We start from the raw sequence: 17,481 nt of genomic DNA, 5'->3' as shown, positions 1-17,481 counted from the left end.
ATTCGTACCTGTGACGTAATCACGCTGGAAAGAGTCTCGGTGTCTGCGTTAGAAACTTTCCTCCAATGGCGCAGCCCTCTGAGGACTGACAGCCGAAGTGGCCAATGGTATGAGAAATTAATGATTTTATCCCCGACCCCTGATCTGTGAGTGAGGGGAGCACGGTCCAACTGAGGATGCCGGGTGAGGCGAGGCCCCGTCTCGCTCAGAAGCCGCGACCAATGGGCGCGGAAGGGGCGGTGCGGAGCGTGGATTGTTTATACCTTGGGAGGGGAGAAGTAGGTCAGAGGGAGAGCCAGGGTCCCGGTGGACGCTGCGGAGCAGGTAAGAGGTAGGCGGGATGAGGTTGCGGTCTGTTCCGGGGCGGGGGAATCTGTGAAGAGCGCGGGGGGTGGATGCATTTGCGACCTGTCCCCGGGCTGGGGAGGGGGATCTGTGCCGGGGAGATAAGCTGCGGCCGGTCCCTGGCTGGCGGGGAGGAGGGGAATCTGTGCAGGGAGAGGGAGCCAGCAGCCTGTTGCTGGGCGGGAGATCCGTGCTCTGTTAAAGGGCTGCTGTCTGGGAGGGGCAGTACATATGTGCATGTGCTTAAGGAAGGGGTGTGGATCTGTAGCCTTTAAAACCTGTTCCCCCTGTGGGGTCAGTCTTTGTCCTGTGTGGGACGACGGGGAGCCCCATACTGCTCACTAGCCACCCCTATTCCCCTCCCCGGGCATAGCCTGGGGAGATGCTAGTATGGGCTCAGTCCCTGGTTCTCTGAATGCCTGCTGGGTTTGTACTGGGGTCAGTCGTGTTCTCTGGCCAGGCTGGGCTTCCTTGAGCATAAGGGAGTGGGGTGTGGAACCGGTCTGGTTCTAGCCATCTCTAGCAGACAGGAGCCAATCTGTACTGCTGGCCTCTGTGTCATCACTGAGGGAGTGACATGCTGCCTTGGATACTGTGGATAAGAGTCTGGTGTAGGAACTTTAGGAATACAGAATTGCTGTCTGTGGTGCTGGTCTGTACTTGAGAGCTCTAGGCAAAGTCTCTCTTAAAACCCACAGGCCTGAGTGCCAGTTGCACACTAGTGACACCACCGTCCTCCTCTTGTGCCCCAGTGTCATAAACAGATAGCTAAGGGTTAATGTTCTTTTACCTGTAAAGGGTTAACACAGGGAACCAAACACCTGACCAGAGGACCAATCAGGAAACAAGACTTTTTCAAATCTGGGGGGGAGGTAAAAAGGGTAAAATCCCTTTGTTTAAATTCACGGAGCTTGAATCTGTATATCTCTCCAGGAACCCAGGGAGGGAACACCTGGAGGGGAAGAGGGAGAAGCGAAGTGGGTTATTTCCCTTTGTGGTGAGACTCAGGGCACCTGAGTCTTGGGGGTTCCGCAGGGAAGGTTTTGGGGAGACCAGAGTGAGCCAGACACTGGAATTCTGGCTGGTGGCAGCGATATCACATCCAAGCTGGTAATTAAGTTTGAAGGTTTCATGCTAGCTTCTCATGTTCTGAACTCTAAGGTTCAGATCTGAGTAGAACAGTTATGACACCTCACCCAGGAATTCTGCACTTAGAGCCCTAGCCTGGACAAATGGCTGATTCTGCCAGCTGCAGCCCCGTGGCTTTCTTGTTTGCATCCTGAGGGAACAGAATCTGTGTAGCTAGGTAGAAGGGGTCATTGTTATTGAGCTGCTTTTTCTTCCTTAGTGTCCCTGCACATTTGGGCAACTTTCTCAGAGGTACTTTGCAGCCTGGCCTCATTCTTTGCCCTCGCAGTGTGTTGAGTGTGTTGAATATGGCTCTTGTAGTTGTGCAGGCTGCTGCTTTCTTTATTCCATGCCGACCTCGCAGCAGCAGCATCACCAGTCCTCCTGACTATGAGCTCAGTTATTCTAATTCCTTCCTGACAGGGTAGCTCTGTCACTTACCTGCTGAGCAGATTGCAGGAGATAATTTGCTTGCTGCTCTGAGCAACCATCATATTATATTGATCCTGTCATCTTTTGTTAACTGCCAATCAGGTGCCACATAGACCTGAAACTGGTACTGCTGAGCCTTGGCACATTGCATGCAATCAGCTAAAGCTTCACTCTAGACTTCCTCAGACCTCGTACAGTCCCAGATATCTGTGATCATGCGTGCCTGGCTTGTGGTGATCCCACTGTCTTGGGTCAGTGTGAGAATGGACCTGTTCTGTGATGGGCCCTCAACCATGGGACTTTCTCCTCCCTGAAATCGGTCTCAGTCCTTTGTGCATGACTTTTAAAAATGTGTCTAAACTTTTCTTCCTACCACTAGATGACTGAGTATAGCCACTTTTGAGTCTGTATTAACCTTTACCTGTCTTGTGCTGTTTACTGTTCACTTTTGCTTCTGAGATGCCTCAGATTGTTCTTATTCATCGCTTTTTATGACTATGGCTTTTAATGCTTTATACAGTGGCTTAAAATACATTGAGTTGCCCAGTATCTTTACAAGTACTATTTTTAGTCTCTTCCACTGGAATTAAAACTTCGTCCTTCCCTGTGGAGTATCACCCCACTCCAGTAACATTGTGTACCTCCTTGGGGTGTATTACCTCCACAGTTCTCCTTCACCTATGAGCTAAATCCTTGCCTCAGTGTTATTGGCCCTCTAGCCTTACCCTAGTATCTTTCTTCTCCTTTTCACAGGCTCTGCTTTCCAACAGGTTTCACTTCTGATGAGTAAGATCAGACTAGCTTTTTTGTGTCAAGTTAACACTTTACTCTCTTATCAGCTTGGGCACCAATAATGAATGTTTTCCACTCTCCTCTGGAGATCTCTGATCTGCTCTTCCTATGTAGTAGCAGTATTTAAACAACTTGGCATTCTACTGATGCTTGACAAGTAACCTGGGTGCAGGTTTTCCATTAATCTATTTAGGGTCCAATCCTGTTCCCACATGAAACACTGGTAAAACTTCTTGACCTCAGCAGCAGCAGGTTTGGGCCTTTAATCTTTGCTCACTGACTGAGACTTGCTCTCCCTTCCCCATCACAGGTTAGATCCAATTATAACTTATGGAAAGGAAGGAGACTGGTTCTCAAGTGTCAGCTGCTGAATAAAGACTAAGCTGATTCTTGAGGTTGCTTGTCAATAATTAGGCTTTGTCTGACTCATGTACTTCCTGCTCCCTGCAGTCTCTCTGAACTAGAAGTAAATCACATTTGGATTTGGACATTCTCTTCTTTCTTCCCTCCTTCAAAGGAACCTGATTGACTCAATCTGTACCTCTAGACAGACACCCAATCTCCTTTTCTGTGTTCCTACTCCTCCCTGGGGTATGTGTTCTTTTATGCCCTTTTGTAAGATACTTTTCTTGCCGGGTCTGTTCTTCTGTAATGTTAACTGGAGTGGGGGGCAAGACACTAAGAAACCCTCCCTCTTGCCCACCTCTGCTTTCCCTGTCTGCGAAATCCTGGGTAAGAGGAAGTCTAGCAAAGTCCCCGGAAGGCAATCAAATGCAGCCTCCTCAGCCCAAAGGAAGGAAGCCAGTTTCTGAGTTTAGTCCCCTCCTTCCACTTCAAGAACTCCATGCTCCAGAAAGCATTATCACAAGGACTGCTGGCTCAATTGTCCCAGCTGATCTCAGCTGCTGGATTAAAGCAAAATGAGAATTGTGTAAAATATCTGGGACCCAACCCATGTCAAACTGCACCCAGAGTGCATTAAGGAGCCAGGCTGACCTCTGAACCTTAGGGATATGTTCCATGCAAGAGATACTGGGAACCAAATAGTGCAGAATGTGTCTGTCAAAGTTTAGTTTATTGGTGCAACCCCATTACAGTCATTCAGCTGGTGACAAAGGTGTGTGCCCTGCGCTGAGATCTCATGGCTGATGGGAAAAGTCGCAACCTCTGGCCAAGCACAGATGAAAAGAAACTCCCAGTAGCAGCTGCCAAGTAAGACTCCTAGAATATAGCAAACTTGAGTGGCAGATAGTTCGAGTAATTATTGATAATGAGACTACCCTTTTGGTTGAGGAATACATTTTATATATATATATATATATATAATTTTTTCCCCGAGCACCAAAAATGTACTGGGCTGTTTCCTTTGACTTCTCCCACCCCATTTTATCACTGTTATTGGTCTTATCCCAATTAAGCTTCAGCCAGTTCTTTCATCTTTGGCCCCCAGTCTTGGCTGGACCATGGTAAAGCAGAACTGCACCATCCAGGTCTGAAAAGTGGAGACTTACTGTATGTCTACCCTACAGCAGCACAGCTTCCTACATCAATGGAAGAGATTTTTCCGTCAGTGTAACTGATCTGCCTCTCCACAGCTGTGTTGATGGAAGAATTCTTCCATTGACCTATCTGTATCTACACAGGGGGTTAAGTCAGCCTAACTACTTTGCATGGGGTGCAAAATTCTTCACAGCTCTGAGTGACATATCTAGGTCGATCTAATATTTAAGCCTTAGAGCTTGGTGGTACTACATTTTACTGTCTTCACTAGCAGGGTAATGTACAGATTGAACTGGTGGGCTACAAGATTAGTATCCTTTGGCGCCAACATGAGAGCCCTTGGAGTGAAGGAGCAATCTCTGTACTGTCATCTGGGTCTTGTCAGTCAAATGGAGCAACTGGAGTCTGACTGCCTATCCTTACAGAGGTTGTTGGTATCAAAGGCTGCTGCTGCTGAATCTAAAATAATTGGTATGGGCATTTTATCTTTATCCACTGCTAAAAGAAGACAGTTTGTTAATGAAACCAGCACAGTCTCCAAACCCGATATAAAATCTATTGAAAAGTGTCAAGGAAACAGAGGTCTTCATACTGGTGAGGCAGTACTGGCACTATCTATGGTATCTTCCCCCACCTGCCCTAAATGAACATATCTGTGCATCTTGTGATGTTCCACAGATAATCCCTTAACTGCTACCAGAACATGTGCATGAGTCGCAGCAAAAGTTAACAGACTGGTATTTACACTTAGGAGTGATTTTCAGGAATAAAACATTGACCTCTGTGTCCCCTCCCATTTAGAACTCTGGTCACAGATTCCAAATCCATATGAACTGCTCCTAAATCAGGTGTGTGTGGAAAGAGTAGGAAGCTGGTATTATACCATAAGGGTTTCCGCAGGGTCTTCTAGGGTAGGACTGGTGTGTGATTCAGCACTTTCTTTCCTGCTTTAAGAATAGAATGAGGAATCAGAGTGTCTGTGTGTTTCAGAAGGGGTGGGCTGGGAATAGACTCACAGAATTGCAGGACTGGAAGGGACTTTGCAAGGTCATCTACTCCAGTCCCCTGCACTCATGTCAGGACTAACTATTATCTAGACTAATAGTTTTCAGTTCCCTCACTGTCAGCAGTGCTCTGAACCAAATCTCTGGGCATCCCACAGGGAGGTAGATATGGATCATGGGGAAGAACAGAAAATCGCATGAATCTCAGATGTTTGTGTTGCATAAAATGCTGGTAAATGCCACTTATTCTTCTTTACTCCTTTCTTCTAACTCAAAACTGAGGAGTCTGTGGCAGTACAGGATACGGGCAGCACCCTGTCCACAGATGTGTTAAAGAGGCTAAGAGATGGCTCTTTCTCTTTTAGAATTGGTGTAGGAGAGTACAGTGAATGATTAAGTGTCAGGCTTAGGCCAGTACCTTTTTATTTTGTTAGCAAAAGATAATTAAGAGCTGCATAGGCCAGGGAGACCGCCTCAACAGCGGGGCCGTGTGGGACAAGGCACTCTCTAGCATGTTTGCTCTAAGGGAACTTGGCATTTTCAGAATTAGAGGGATTTGCACATGAGTTTAAGGCAGTGGTTCTCAAACTTTTGTACTGGTGACCCCTTTCACATAGCAAGCCTCTGAGTCCGACCCCCCCCCATATAAATTAAAAACGCATTTTTATATATTTAACACCTCATTATAAATGCTGGAGGAAACACAGGGTGTAGGGTGGAGGCTGACAGCTGGCAACCCCCCATGTAATGACCTCACGACCCCTTGAGGGGTCCCGACCCCCAGTTTGAGAAACCCTGGTTTAAGGGATGTTTGGAAGATGTGTGGAACCCTAGTGGAAAGCTCTGAGGAGGAGGGAGGGGGTTTTTTGTGTATGACGTACTAAAAGGAGATTCTAGGGGGGAAAGGAGGGGATTGAGCAGCAAGAATTGGCTCTTCTGTTTCTTTATGTGAGTTGTTGATGTAATGGCTAGAAACTTGTTCTGGTCTCTCTGGGGGAAATAGAACCTCCCCAAACTTGGTCTCTGAGACGCAGCTGGCTAGGATTCAGAAACACACAAGAAGTTTTTGTTCAGGACAAGCTGATGAAAAGATCATTTGCATCTGAAGAAGTGGGTATTCACTCACGAAAGCTCATGCTCCAATACGTCTGTTAGTCTATAAGGTGCCACAGGACTCTTTGCTGCTTTTACAGATCTAGACTAACACGGCTACCCCTCTGATACTTGAAAAGATCATTGTCCCTGCACAGCAAGAAGTTGGTCTATCTTCTCTTCCCATTATTGTCAATTAGTCAAAGATGAGCAGACAGGCGCACACAGATCAACTTGTGTAGTGACTGTGGATCCAGGAGGCAATGCCATAGACAGTTATGAATGGGAGAGTTTAGCATCAGAACTTGGCTATGCACAATGTAGTTACTGGACCCACAGGTGCCTGCATGTCAATTATTGTTAATCTTCATCTCTTTTCAGGACAAAGATGAGGGTGTTGGGTGGTTTGTGCAGTAGCAGTTCTCCCTTATATGCCAGTGCAGGGTGGCACCACCTCCCCTTTGTGCCTCTAGGAGTATTTCTGGTAACCCAGTTCAAAGTGAAGTAAATCCTGGTATTTCTTTCAGCTAATTTGGGCTGGGAGCTCTGCAGAGGTGGTGAGCTTGGCTCCTGAGGGTAGGTTTATGCTTGTATTGCTCAGCAGCAACCCCTGCTGGCCAACAGGTATAGCATTGACCATGCTATGAAAGATGTGTGTCTTACTAGTCTAGTCAGAGAGTAGTTTGTGAGGCATGGTTCCATAAGGTCGCGGTGAAGGTCCAGGTTTGACCTGACCTGGGCAATCCCAAACCTATTCACAAGGTGGCCAGGAGAGGAGGTTGGAGCCTGATGACAGCTGTAAGGAGTTGGGGAAACCTATCACTGGAAGGAGGTGGTACACAGAGATCCTTTCCAGTTAACTATGCTGCTCTGGGTAATCTTATTTACTTCCCTTTCCGTTTTGCAGATTATCTGTCTCAAAACACCATGGCACGACGCACACGCAACAGCAGGGCCTGGCACTTTGTCCTGAGTGGGGTACGCCGGGAAGCAGATGCACGGGCGGTAGCTTTGGCTTCTGGAGCCCATGGGTGGAGCTATGACTCTGATGGGCAGGTAGGTTGGAATATTAAGGCTTCCAAAGTTAAAACATGCTTTAGAAGAGGATATTTTAAACACTCATTGAGGAAACCTTTCCTCCTCTCAGAATGCAGGTGACTAGTGTCTTGAGGGCTAGGTGCCCAGTGTGGCAATAGCATGCACAATGAGCCATATTTGGACAGGAGGCTAGTAGCCTAAGCTTATAGGGCATCTAAGCTGATGCAAATTACTTTCTGCCCCCAGTGTATGTTATGAGAACTTGGACTCTCACCCAATTACCAGCCTGTAACTTACAAGTCCCCTTGATTAACCACCTCTGAATTTGGCTCACTTGGTATAAATTGATGTAGAAGAGTTGGAAGGTGGGAATGAAGCAGGAAAAGAAATAGAACCATGTAAGAAGGGATACATTAAAATAGCTTGCTTTCCCCCAACTCTTAGTTACACAGCAGGGGTCTCAAACTCAAATGACCACAAGGGCCACGTGAGGACTAGTACATTGGCCCGAGGGCTGCATTACTGACACCTCCCCCCTGCCCCCATTCCAACCCCTTCCCTGAAATCCTCACCCCAACTCTGCCCCCAGGGGGTGCAGGAGGGGTGTGGCAGGGGCTCAGGGCAGGGAGTTGGGGTGAGAGGTGCGGCAGGGGGTTGGGGTGCGGCAGAGGGCTCAGGACAGGGGGTTGGGGTGTGGGAGGGGGCTTAGGGCAGGCGGTTGGGCTGCAGGAGGGGTGCAGCAGGGGGTCAGAGTGTGGGGTGTGGCAGGGGGCTCAGGGCAGGGGTTTTGGGTGTGGCAGGGGGTTGGGCTGCAAGAGGGGTGCAGCGGGGGCCCAGGGAGGGGGTCAATGTGCGGGGTGCGGCAGGGGGCTAGGCAGGGCGTCAGGGTCTGGGGTGCAGCAGGGCGCTCAGGGCAGGGGGTCAGGGTGCAGGAGGGGTGTGGGGTGCGGCAGGGGCTCAGGGCAGGGGGTCAGGGTGCGGGGTGCAGCAGGGGGCTCAGGGCAGGGGTGCGGGGTGTGGCAGGGGGCTCAGGGCAGGGGTTTGGGGTGCAGGAGGGGTGTGGGGTGCAGCAAGGGCTCAGGGCAGGGGGTCGGGGTGTGGCAGGGGATTGGGCTGCAAGAGGCTCACGGCAGAGGGCTCACAGCAGGGGTCAGGGTGTGGTGCTGCAGGGGGCTCAGGGCAGGGGGTCGGGGTGTGGTGGGGGCTCAGGGCAGGGAGTCAGGGTGCAGGAGGAGTATGGCAGGGGGTCGGGGTGCAGGAGGGGTGTGGGGTGCAGTAAGGGGTTCAGCTGCAGGAAGGGTTCAGGGGGGTGAGCTCTGGCCTGGTGCACACTGGGGGCAGGGTAGGCTCCCTGCCTGTCCCGCATCACCCCGCCCCCATGCCACTCTGGGAAGCAGTTGGAACCTGGGGGAGGTGGGGCACAGGGCTCTGTGTGTTGCTTTTGCTTCAGGCTGCGCCCCCAGCAACTCCCATTGGCCAGGAATGGGGAACGGTGGCCAATAGGAGCTGCTGGGGGCGCAGCCTGAAGCAAAAGCAACACACAGACCCCTTTCCCCCCATTCCCCATGTTCCATCCGCTTCCCGGAGCGGCGCAGGGCAGGGCAGGCAGGCAGGCAGGGAGCCTGCCCTTCCTCCGGTGCACGTCAGGCCGGAGCCGCTCTAGGTAAACACTGGGGGAGGGCGGGGGGGTCGCGAGGAGCTCGTGGGCCACAGAAAATAACCCCTCAGGCCGTGTTTGATACCCCTGTTATACAGGCTAAACTCCCTTGCAAGGTCACTTCTGTGGAGGGGAAAGAAGAGGAAAATGAAGGGCAGAAATGTGTCTTTCTAGATGTTTGGCCTGAACAGCAAAACAATTTGCTGAAGAGAGGAGAGCATTTGGGTGGACTATGCACAAACGAGCCAATGTTGTACAAAATCCAAGTATCTCCAAGTGTCCTTGTAGCCTTTAAGTATGACATTCAATCTGGGCAATGGAGCAGGAATACATAGGGAAAATGGGCTAATTATCTAACACCAGTGTAAATCTAGAGTAATTTACGAAAGTCATTGAGATTAGAGTCTGGCCCTGCACCTTGAAATACAAATACTGCATAAAAGAAATCGGTTTAGGTTCAGCTGTTTGATCTGCTAGCATATTGGGATAGTAATGTTTAGGTGCTGTTGTAACTAAATGTCTTTAAGCAAAAGCTTTTTAATGAAAGTATGTGAGGCCTTCCAATCACCTGTTCCCTAGGACAGGCACCAACATGGAGTGTTGTCCTCTCCTCCACATGAGGAGCGGCAGCAGTTACTGCTTGAAGCCACCATTCTCTCACTTCTGAAATGCACTGTACGTTTTCCCCCTTGCTTGCTGTACTACTGTTGGTAGCATCCTAGCCCCTTTTTCCACGTCAATCCGTCAGCTGCCCAACCTCGCTCTCCCTTTGTAAAATCAAGACCTGGAATGCAATGTGCTGCTTGTCCGCCTCCTTCACTTTGCTTGAACTTTGCATCCTTCCCCATCCATTCATCTGTGTGGGCTCTTTTGGGCATGTACCCGCTGGGACCTTTGGGTATTGCTGTAATACAAGGAGTGTCAAGCCATGGCTTTGTAAAGCACTGCTGGAGCTATGGGATGGCCCTCAAATTTTAGCTTTCTGATGGTGTCCCTTTGCTTTTCCATGGCAGCACAGTGACTCTGACTCTGAGCCAGAGTTTCCTTCCCTTTCGCCCTCCATCCCCAGTGCCATTCCTGTAACAGGAGAGTCCTACTGCAACTGTGAGAACCAGAATGAGACTCCCTACTGCTCCAGTCTGCACACTATCCATCACATCAAGGACTGCCAGTGCGGTGAAGAGGATGAGTGTAAGGAAGCAGCTCTTAAACTGCTTTTGCTATTCCTCTGGGTTTGAACTGTGCTGCTTTCTCTTTGCCTGTATGTTTCAGGTTCCCCTCATGTTGTGCAGATGATGCCCCTTGCTCATCTGTAGAGAAGTGTGGGGAGGGGGATCACCACTGCATTCTTAGTGGGGAAAATATAATCTGTGCTATTTTGTTCTTATGACATAACCAGTATATTAAATCCTGTATGATTCACAGGCTAAACTTTAAAGATGTTAATGCACCAGATCTCACCTGTGGGGGCCTGGTTTCAAATCTGGCTTAGGTCACAAGTGAAATTGAACTTCATGTTTACATCCCAGGGCATGTCTGCACTACCCTGCCATGAACTTCTGGGGTGTGAATAGCAGTGCACACCAATGTGCTGTAACTCCCCATGTGGATGCTGCAGGTACAAACAAAATGGTTCCTACTTCACATTAATGTAATCCAGTGCACGTTGCTGTTCATACACTTGTAGTCTGAACTGTGGGGCAGTGGACATGTAATGAGGATCAAACTCGGCTCACTACCTGACCAGTTTGCTAATTGTACTGAATTAAGGAGTATTGAAGATCAGGTTTATTGTGCATTAGGAGAGCTAGATAAAATCTGGGCCTGGCCAGATGGTGGGGGTGCTCATAGATGAGGAATGAGAAGCCAGCACACTGCTTATCCTCCGGCTGTAATTCCATGAGCCTAAGGGGAATAAAAATGGGATTCTCCAAAAATCAAGGATGCTCTAGAAGTCTCTCAAATTCTCATTTTCCCAGCTTAGATGTCATCTGGGTCGTTTCTTGCTTGTCTTTCAGATTGACATTGCTTTTTATAATGAACACTGAAGGCAACATTACTCTGTCTCATTCATGGCCTGGATTCCATCCCAAACTCACATGCTAAGTGACAGCAGTTATGTATGCGACAGTGTTGGATAACTGCAGTTGTAAGACAAGTTGCTTTCATATCTGAGCTCTGGTGTTACCTCTAAAAGAGAACCATTGTTTGTTGATGGTGACAGATGTGGTTAAGGATGGACCATGCTGGTATGACATCCCCAGTCAGAATACAAGCTGACTGTTCAACTAAGCCAGCTTGGTATTTAAAAAATCTTAAAGGCTGTTAAACTGTTCTGTTTCTGGGTTGGTGCTGTCTCATATAGCCCCATCTCCTAAAGATGTTGTTGTCTTCTGAACAGACTTTGAGTGGGTGTGGGATGACATGAACAAATCGACTGCAACCCTCCTGACCTGTGACAACCGCAAAGTGAACTTCCACACAGAGTACAGCTGTGGCACTGCTGCTATCCGTGGGAACAAGGAGCTGGCAGAGGGGCAGCACTTCTGGGAGATCAAGATGACCTCGCCAGTCTATGGCACTGACATGGTATGTTGAGACAAGCTGTTTAGGAACAAGTAGGTGCACAGAGATAGACGAGCTTTTAACAGAACAGTACATGCCTCATCAATAGCTCTCAAAGTACTTCATGAAAATTGGAATCCTCCTCAGCTACCAGACAGGGAAACTAACCGTTTAATGTCTGAAGGGACCATTAGATCATCTGCTCTGACCTGTGTGGCACAGGCCATTCAATTTCACCACAATACCCCTATATTGAGCCCAAGAACTTCAATTAGACTGAAGCAAAGAAGTTAAGTGACTTACTTGAGATATCTGAGTCAGTGGAGGTCATGTATAGGACCCACATCTCCTGGCTCTCTTTCATGCCTTTTGTTACATTATTATTTGTAGGTCAGCAGTGGTTGTCTCAACATGACAAAATAGAGAGATGGGCCCTGTCGCACAGCGCTTGAAGTGACAGAATGCAGAGACATGCCAGATTCCTATCCAGTCAGAGATGCACCTTTTTCTGACTAGTTCCTAACGTGTGGTGAATGCTGGAACAGCACTGAAGCATGTAGATAAAGAAGTTACTACAGTAACACCTCACTTAATGTTGTAGTTACGTTCCTGAAAAATGCAACTTTAAGTGAAATGATGTTAAATAAATCTAATTTTCCCATAAGATTTCATGTAAATGCAGGGGGTTAGGTTCCAAGGAAATTTTTGGGGGGCAGACAAAAGGTATTATTTACTGTACTGTGGTTGGGAAGTGCCCCAGGCTTACGTCACACAGGCACAGCCCTCTGCAGGCAAGGATGCTACGAAGCACCTTCGCAGCAGCAGCTTCCCTGGAGAAGAACAGGTGCTGACTTTGCTGGGGGATGTTGCAGGCCTGCCTCTTCCCGTCCCCACTCCACTCCAGGCCCGCCTCTTCCCGTCCCCACTCCACTCCAGGCCCACCTCTTCCCACTCCAACTTCATCTCCTCTCTGGAGCACGCCGCATCCTCGCTCCTTTCTCCTCCTCCTCCCCCCGCCGCCCCGAAAGATCTAAGACTTTCTGGGAGAGGGGCTGGAGCAGAGATGTGGCACTTCCCTGCTCCTCCCCCTCCCTCCCAGCACTTCGAGCTTAGGACTCTCTGGGAGGGAGAGAGTGGGAGGAGTGGAGACGCAGTGGGGGAAGCGCTGGGAGGGAGGGAGAAGAGGCGGAGAAGAGGAACTTGTACAATGCTCCCTTGTAAAGTCTCTGCTTTTCCGCAGAATCTTACAAGCAGAGGACAGAGCAGGCAGCCAAACGACGTTATAAGGGAGCATTGTACAACTTTAAAAGAGCGTGTTCCCTAATTGAGCAGCGATGTAACTTTGAAACACTGTTAAGCGGGAGGACGTTAAGTGAGGAGTTACTATATTTGGCTAACAATCACCATTTTCCAATCCCCCTTTGGAGTTGTAATGCTGGCTTTTGATGTGACCATCTCCTGATTTACTATTTTTGCCTGAGTGAGGTGGGCAAACTCCTAGAACTCAGTAACTTGCCCAGAAAGTCCAATGGAGCCTACTGGGACATGCTAATAAAAGTAGCAGAGGGAGAGACCCAAAGGTGCAACTCCTTGTGACGTTCCCCTCTGGTGTTGTCTGGACCAGTGATCTGCTAGGTCACTCCAATCCTTGACTCTGGGAGCCAGCCTTACCCTGCTCTGCTGTGAGAACCCCCACTCCTGGGCTGTTCGCACACAGCCTCTGGCATGTAAGCCGCTCCCAGCTACTTACAAGCAAATGACACTAGCCAATATTTCTGGTCCCAGACACAACCCTAGGAACCTCTGTCTTGCAGTGTCCAGTTATGCCCGCTGGAGGCTGCAAGCTTATATGATTTGGTCAGTTTAACAAAAAATTGATATGCACCAGGCTTGTTATCCCAAGAGAAGTCTCTGACACACTTCAAACCAAACACACTGCTTCAGGTAGAATAAAGAAACAGATTTATTAACTATAAAGATAGATTTTAAGTGATTATAAGTCAAAGCATAACAAGTCAGATTTGGTCAAATGAAATAAAAGCAAAACATGTTCTAAGCTGATCTCAACACTTTCAGTGTCCTTACAAACTTAGATGTTTCTCGCCTCAGGCTGGCTGGTTGCTCTTCAGCCAGGCTCTCCCCTTTGATCATCACTTCAGTTGCTTAGTGTGGTGTCTGTAGATGAAGTTGGAAGAGAGAGGGAGGAAGAGCATGGCAAATGTCTCTCCCTTTTATCATGTCCTTTCTTCCCTCTTGGCTTTGCCCCCTTCAGAGTCAGGTGAGCATTACCTCATCTCAGTCCCAGACTGACCAAAGGCAGGTTGGTTACTCACTCAGAGTCTGACAGATTCTTTTGTTGCTGCCTAGGCCAGCGTCTTTTGTTCCTGTGAGGTTGGGCTGGGTTTGTCCCATACTTGCCCGATGAGGTGTGAACTCCCTCTCTGCTCTTGGAGAGTTTTTACCTGGGCTTATTTTAAGCCATGAGGATACATTTTCAGCCTCGTACCTCCATACATGAAGTTATAACCTATAACATTACTATAAGAGCAATGCTCAGTGCATCATGAGCCTGCCGAAGACACCCAACGTGACAAACTTTGCATTGGATACCACACAATCATTTTATAAAGATGAACATGGGGGTGTAAGATGTTTCCCCAAGATACCGAGCATCACACTCGTGTATTGCATCTCACTGCTATGCTGTGCTTAATGCCCTGAGTGGTTCCATGGCAGAAACAAAGATCTTGTTTTCTTCTTTGGCATGGGCTACCTCTGTCCAGATGGTGGGAATTGGGACTTCAGAGGTGAATCTCGACAAGTACCGCCACACATTCTGTAGTCTGCTGGGCAAGGATGAAGACAGCTGGGGACTCTCATACACAGGTAATGCAGGATAGGGAGGGGAACTACTGTCTTTAGAGTTCATGGGGGAAGGCTCATGGATATGAAGAAACCTAATCCTAGCAATTGTGGAAGTGCTCTGAGGGATGGCAATAAGACTGAAATGGGCACCTGGACTGTGAATCTGCTCTGATATCCCTAATGGACTTGGACTGAAACTGCTGGCCACAGCCAGCCTTTCATTTGGGCAGTGGAGAGAATCCATGCATATTGCCAGTGTTGCTGTTTTCCCATCAGGATTGCCTCTGTCATTTAAAGTCTTTTTAATACAGTGAAGTAACTCCTGTAACTGGATACATAGACTGACCTAGAGGCTGAACTTTGTCCATGCCCCACCTCCTCTGTAGATAACAGCATAAACTCCCCCCTGCCGCCACCGCCAAAGTTTATCAACCTGACAAAGGAGTGAAGGAAGTCCAATCTCCGTTTTTCTGTATTTGCTCCATGGCTGAGGCTGCCAATGAGGCTCCCTCCCCACCGCCTTAAGAGACACCTACCTCATTTCACTTAGGCTGTCACACCAGAGAGGGGCAATAACTTTCAGACTTTTAACACGTTTGGCCTATACTTGACCATGGATCTAGAGGCGAGAGTGTATGCCACCATTGGCTGTCTCCTGACCTGCTAAAGACCCTTCACATGCTCTGGGATCGAGGGCAGCAAATGGTGGTCATGGGGAAATCCAGGGTTTTTTAATTAAATGGCTGACTCCTTCAGCCTGTACAAACTAGGAGGAGATTGTGGAAGATGGGATGGATCTAAAGAGTATAGAATTGCTTCTTAATCTGCTGTCTGTCTGTCTAAGGATTACTCCATCACAGGGGAGATAAAATGAACTTCTCCTCAAGGTTTGGCCAAGGCTCCATCATTGGGGTTCATTTGGACACATGGCATGGAACTCTCACTTTCTTCAAAAACAGGAAATGCATAGGTAAGAGTTGGGACAAGATGGCCTTCATCCAGCCAAACCCACCCTTAAGCACAGTGGTTCTCAAACTTTTGTACTGGTGATCCCTTTCACATAGCAAGCCTCTGAGTGAGACCCCCCCTTATCAACTGTAAGCACTCTTTTAATATATTTAACACTATTATAAATGCTGGAGGCAAAATGCGGTTTGGGGTGGAGGCTCACAGCTCACGACCCTCCATGTAATAACCTTGCAACCCCCTGAGGGGTCCTGACCCCCAGTTTGAGAACCCCTGCTTAAGCACAACAAAGTGATGAGACAAAACATGAAGGGAGGGAAGGGTGTATGAATTATGGAACATTGACCCTTTGGGTGGGTCTTCAGATTGTTGCTGCCTCTTGGAAGTCTCAGTGCCATCTGACTGTTTGGAGATGGGGATAGTTAGTGGGCTTCCTTAAATGGCAAACTATAGGAAGATTAAGTGCATAAAGCAGAGTATCTCTAAAACACCTATTTACTCCTTCAACAGGCCTGACTTCAAAAATCTCCTGCTTTCCAGATCTCTATCCATAAGTTTGTAGACCCCACATTTAGGTGGGAGAAGGGGTGACAGTTCAGATCACAGGGCATCCTAGGAACTGTATCCCTGCATTATAGGCAATTACCTAATTGTGCCCTTGCCTATGACTAACACCAGCCTCCTTATCTGTATTTCCTCCCAGGAGTTGCAGCTACCAAACTGCAGAACAAGAAATTCTACCCCATGGTGTGTTCCACTGCAGCCAAAAGCAGCATGAAGGTGATCCGCTCATGCACCAGCTACACATCCCTCCAGTACCTCTGCTGTTATCGCCTCCGCCAGCTGTTGCCCAACTATGTGGATACGCTGGAAGTGCTGCCATTGCCCCCAGGACTTAAGCAAGTTCTACACAACAAACTAGGCTGGGTGCTGAGTATGAACTATAGCACACTGAAGCCTTCCACCTCTTCTTCCTCCTTGTCGGGAAGTGACTCAGATAGCTCCTGTGGCTCAGATGCAGAGGCATGCCAAAGGAAGAGGTGCAGGAGGACATAAGTTATTTTCAAACAAACTGCCTTGGGCGGTGGTTTCCTTCATTATCTCTGAGGGTGATCCAGGCCAGACACCTGATCAGAAGTTGGTGTCCCCACAACCAAGTTTGCAAAGACTTCTACCCTCTTGAAATCTTTTAAGCTACAAGCATCAGCCATTGCATTGAATACCTATCCCAACTGAGGAGAGTGACTTCTTTGAAATAGGCATCCCAGATAACCTGCAGCAAAATTTCCTAGCTTCATCTCCTACTCATGGCCACCATCACTAGCTGATCTCTAGGGCATAGACTGTTCCAGCAGAGATGCAAGCTTTCAAACCAGCTTCCTGGCTTCAGAATGCGTGTCTCTTCTACAGGCTTTATGGTCCAATGATGACTTGACTCCCATCAAAAGACAATCGGTTACCACTCCATCTGTCTTCTGTTATGCCTGCAATGAAGGCATCGGGTCACTGGGATGTGATCTAGAGCAGCAGAGTTTAGAGAAGGGCTCTTAAAATTGCATCTATATGCTTTACTGTTGGCATTGTTGTGAACGAGCAGTTACTTGCTAGAGCTGATTGTAAATGATCTCATTTGAGTCCTGTGACTTCTTTAATTGCTTTGCATGTTGGCTACTGCTGCTTTTCCTCTATCAAAGACTATTAAATGGTAATAAACATACTGTTTAACTGCCCGTGAAGGTACGAGCTAAAGCGTGGCTCAAGAATATTGACAGTATCATAATGAGTCTTGAAAGGGCTATTAAACCTCATGCTTCAGGGTTTAAGCCAATCTCTATTAGAGACCAGGACGAGACTGTGACAGGCTCGACCCCCCTTTCGGTATGCCACTGTATGTGCTGGAGTCCTACTGAGGCCACCTGTCCTACCAGCCTGGGTTTCCCTTGCACTGTGTTGCTGTCATGGGTCCCTCAAGCCCCTTTATTAACTACAAAAGATAAATTTTAAGGGATTATAAGGGCTAGCAAACATATCAAAGCAGAACATTGAGCAAATAAAATGGAACACACAAACTAGGCTTAATAAAATAGTAATTTCTTA

At 48.2% G+C, this 17,481-nt stretch overlaps 2 protein-coding genes across 5 annotated transcripts in view; both read left to right on the top strand.

The window, feature by feature from the left end:
- METRN (meteorin, glial cell differentiation regulator) overlaps nucleotides 1-17,481 on the top strand; it is a 291,968-nt gene that overhangs the window by 239,573 nt on the left and 34,914 nt on the right. The gene's annotated exons all lie outside the window — the stretch shown is intronic.
- On the top strand, nucleotides 31-17,114 carry SPSB3 (splA/ryanodine receptor domain and SOCS box containing 3). 4 transcript variants are annotated; one of them, XM_050968364.1, is made up of 7 exons: nucleotides 31-107; nucleotides 7,201-7,349; nucleotides 10,002-10,179; nucleotides 11,390-11,577; nucleotides 14,337-14,439; nucleotides 15,263-15,388; nucleotides 16,088-17,114. In XM_050968364.1, exons 2-7 carry the CDS (start codon nucleotides 7,221-7,223, stop codon nucleotides 16,438-16,440), a joined length of 1,077 nt encoding a protein of 358 aa, XP_050824321.1. In that variant the 5' UTR covers nucleotides 31-107; nucleotides 7,201-7,220; the 3' UTR covers nucleotides 16,441-17,114. The 4 variants fall into 4 exon arrangements, with proteins under 4 accessions (XP_050824321.1, XP_050824319.1, XP_050824322.1 ...); XM_050968362.1 differs by lacking the exon at nucleotides 31-107 and adding an exon at nucleotides 137-324; XM_050968365.1 differs by lacking the exon at nucleotides 31-107 and adding an exon at nucleotides 280-331.

The sequence above is a fragment of the Gopherus flavomarginatus genome, chromosome 9 (assembly GCF_025201925.1).
Source record: "Gopherus flavomarginatus isolate rGopFla2 chromosome 9, rGopFla2.mat.asm, whole genome shotgun sequence".
In the NCBI taxonomy this organism is placed as follows: domain Eukaryota; kingdom Metazoa; phylum Chordata; order Testudines; family Testudinidae; genus Gopherus; species Gopherus flavomarginatus.
The sequence above is the reverse complement of the archived record's forward strand: the minus strand, read 5'-3'. Positions and strand labels throughout refer to the sequence as shown.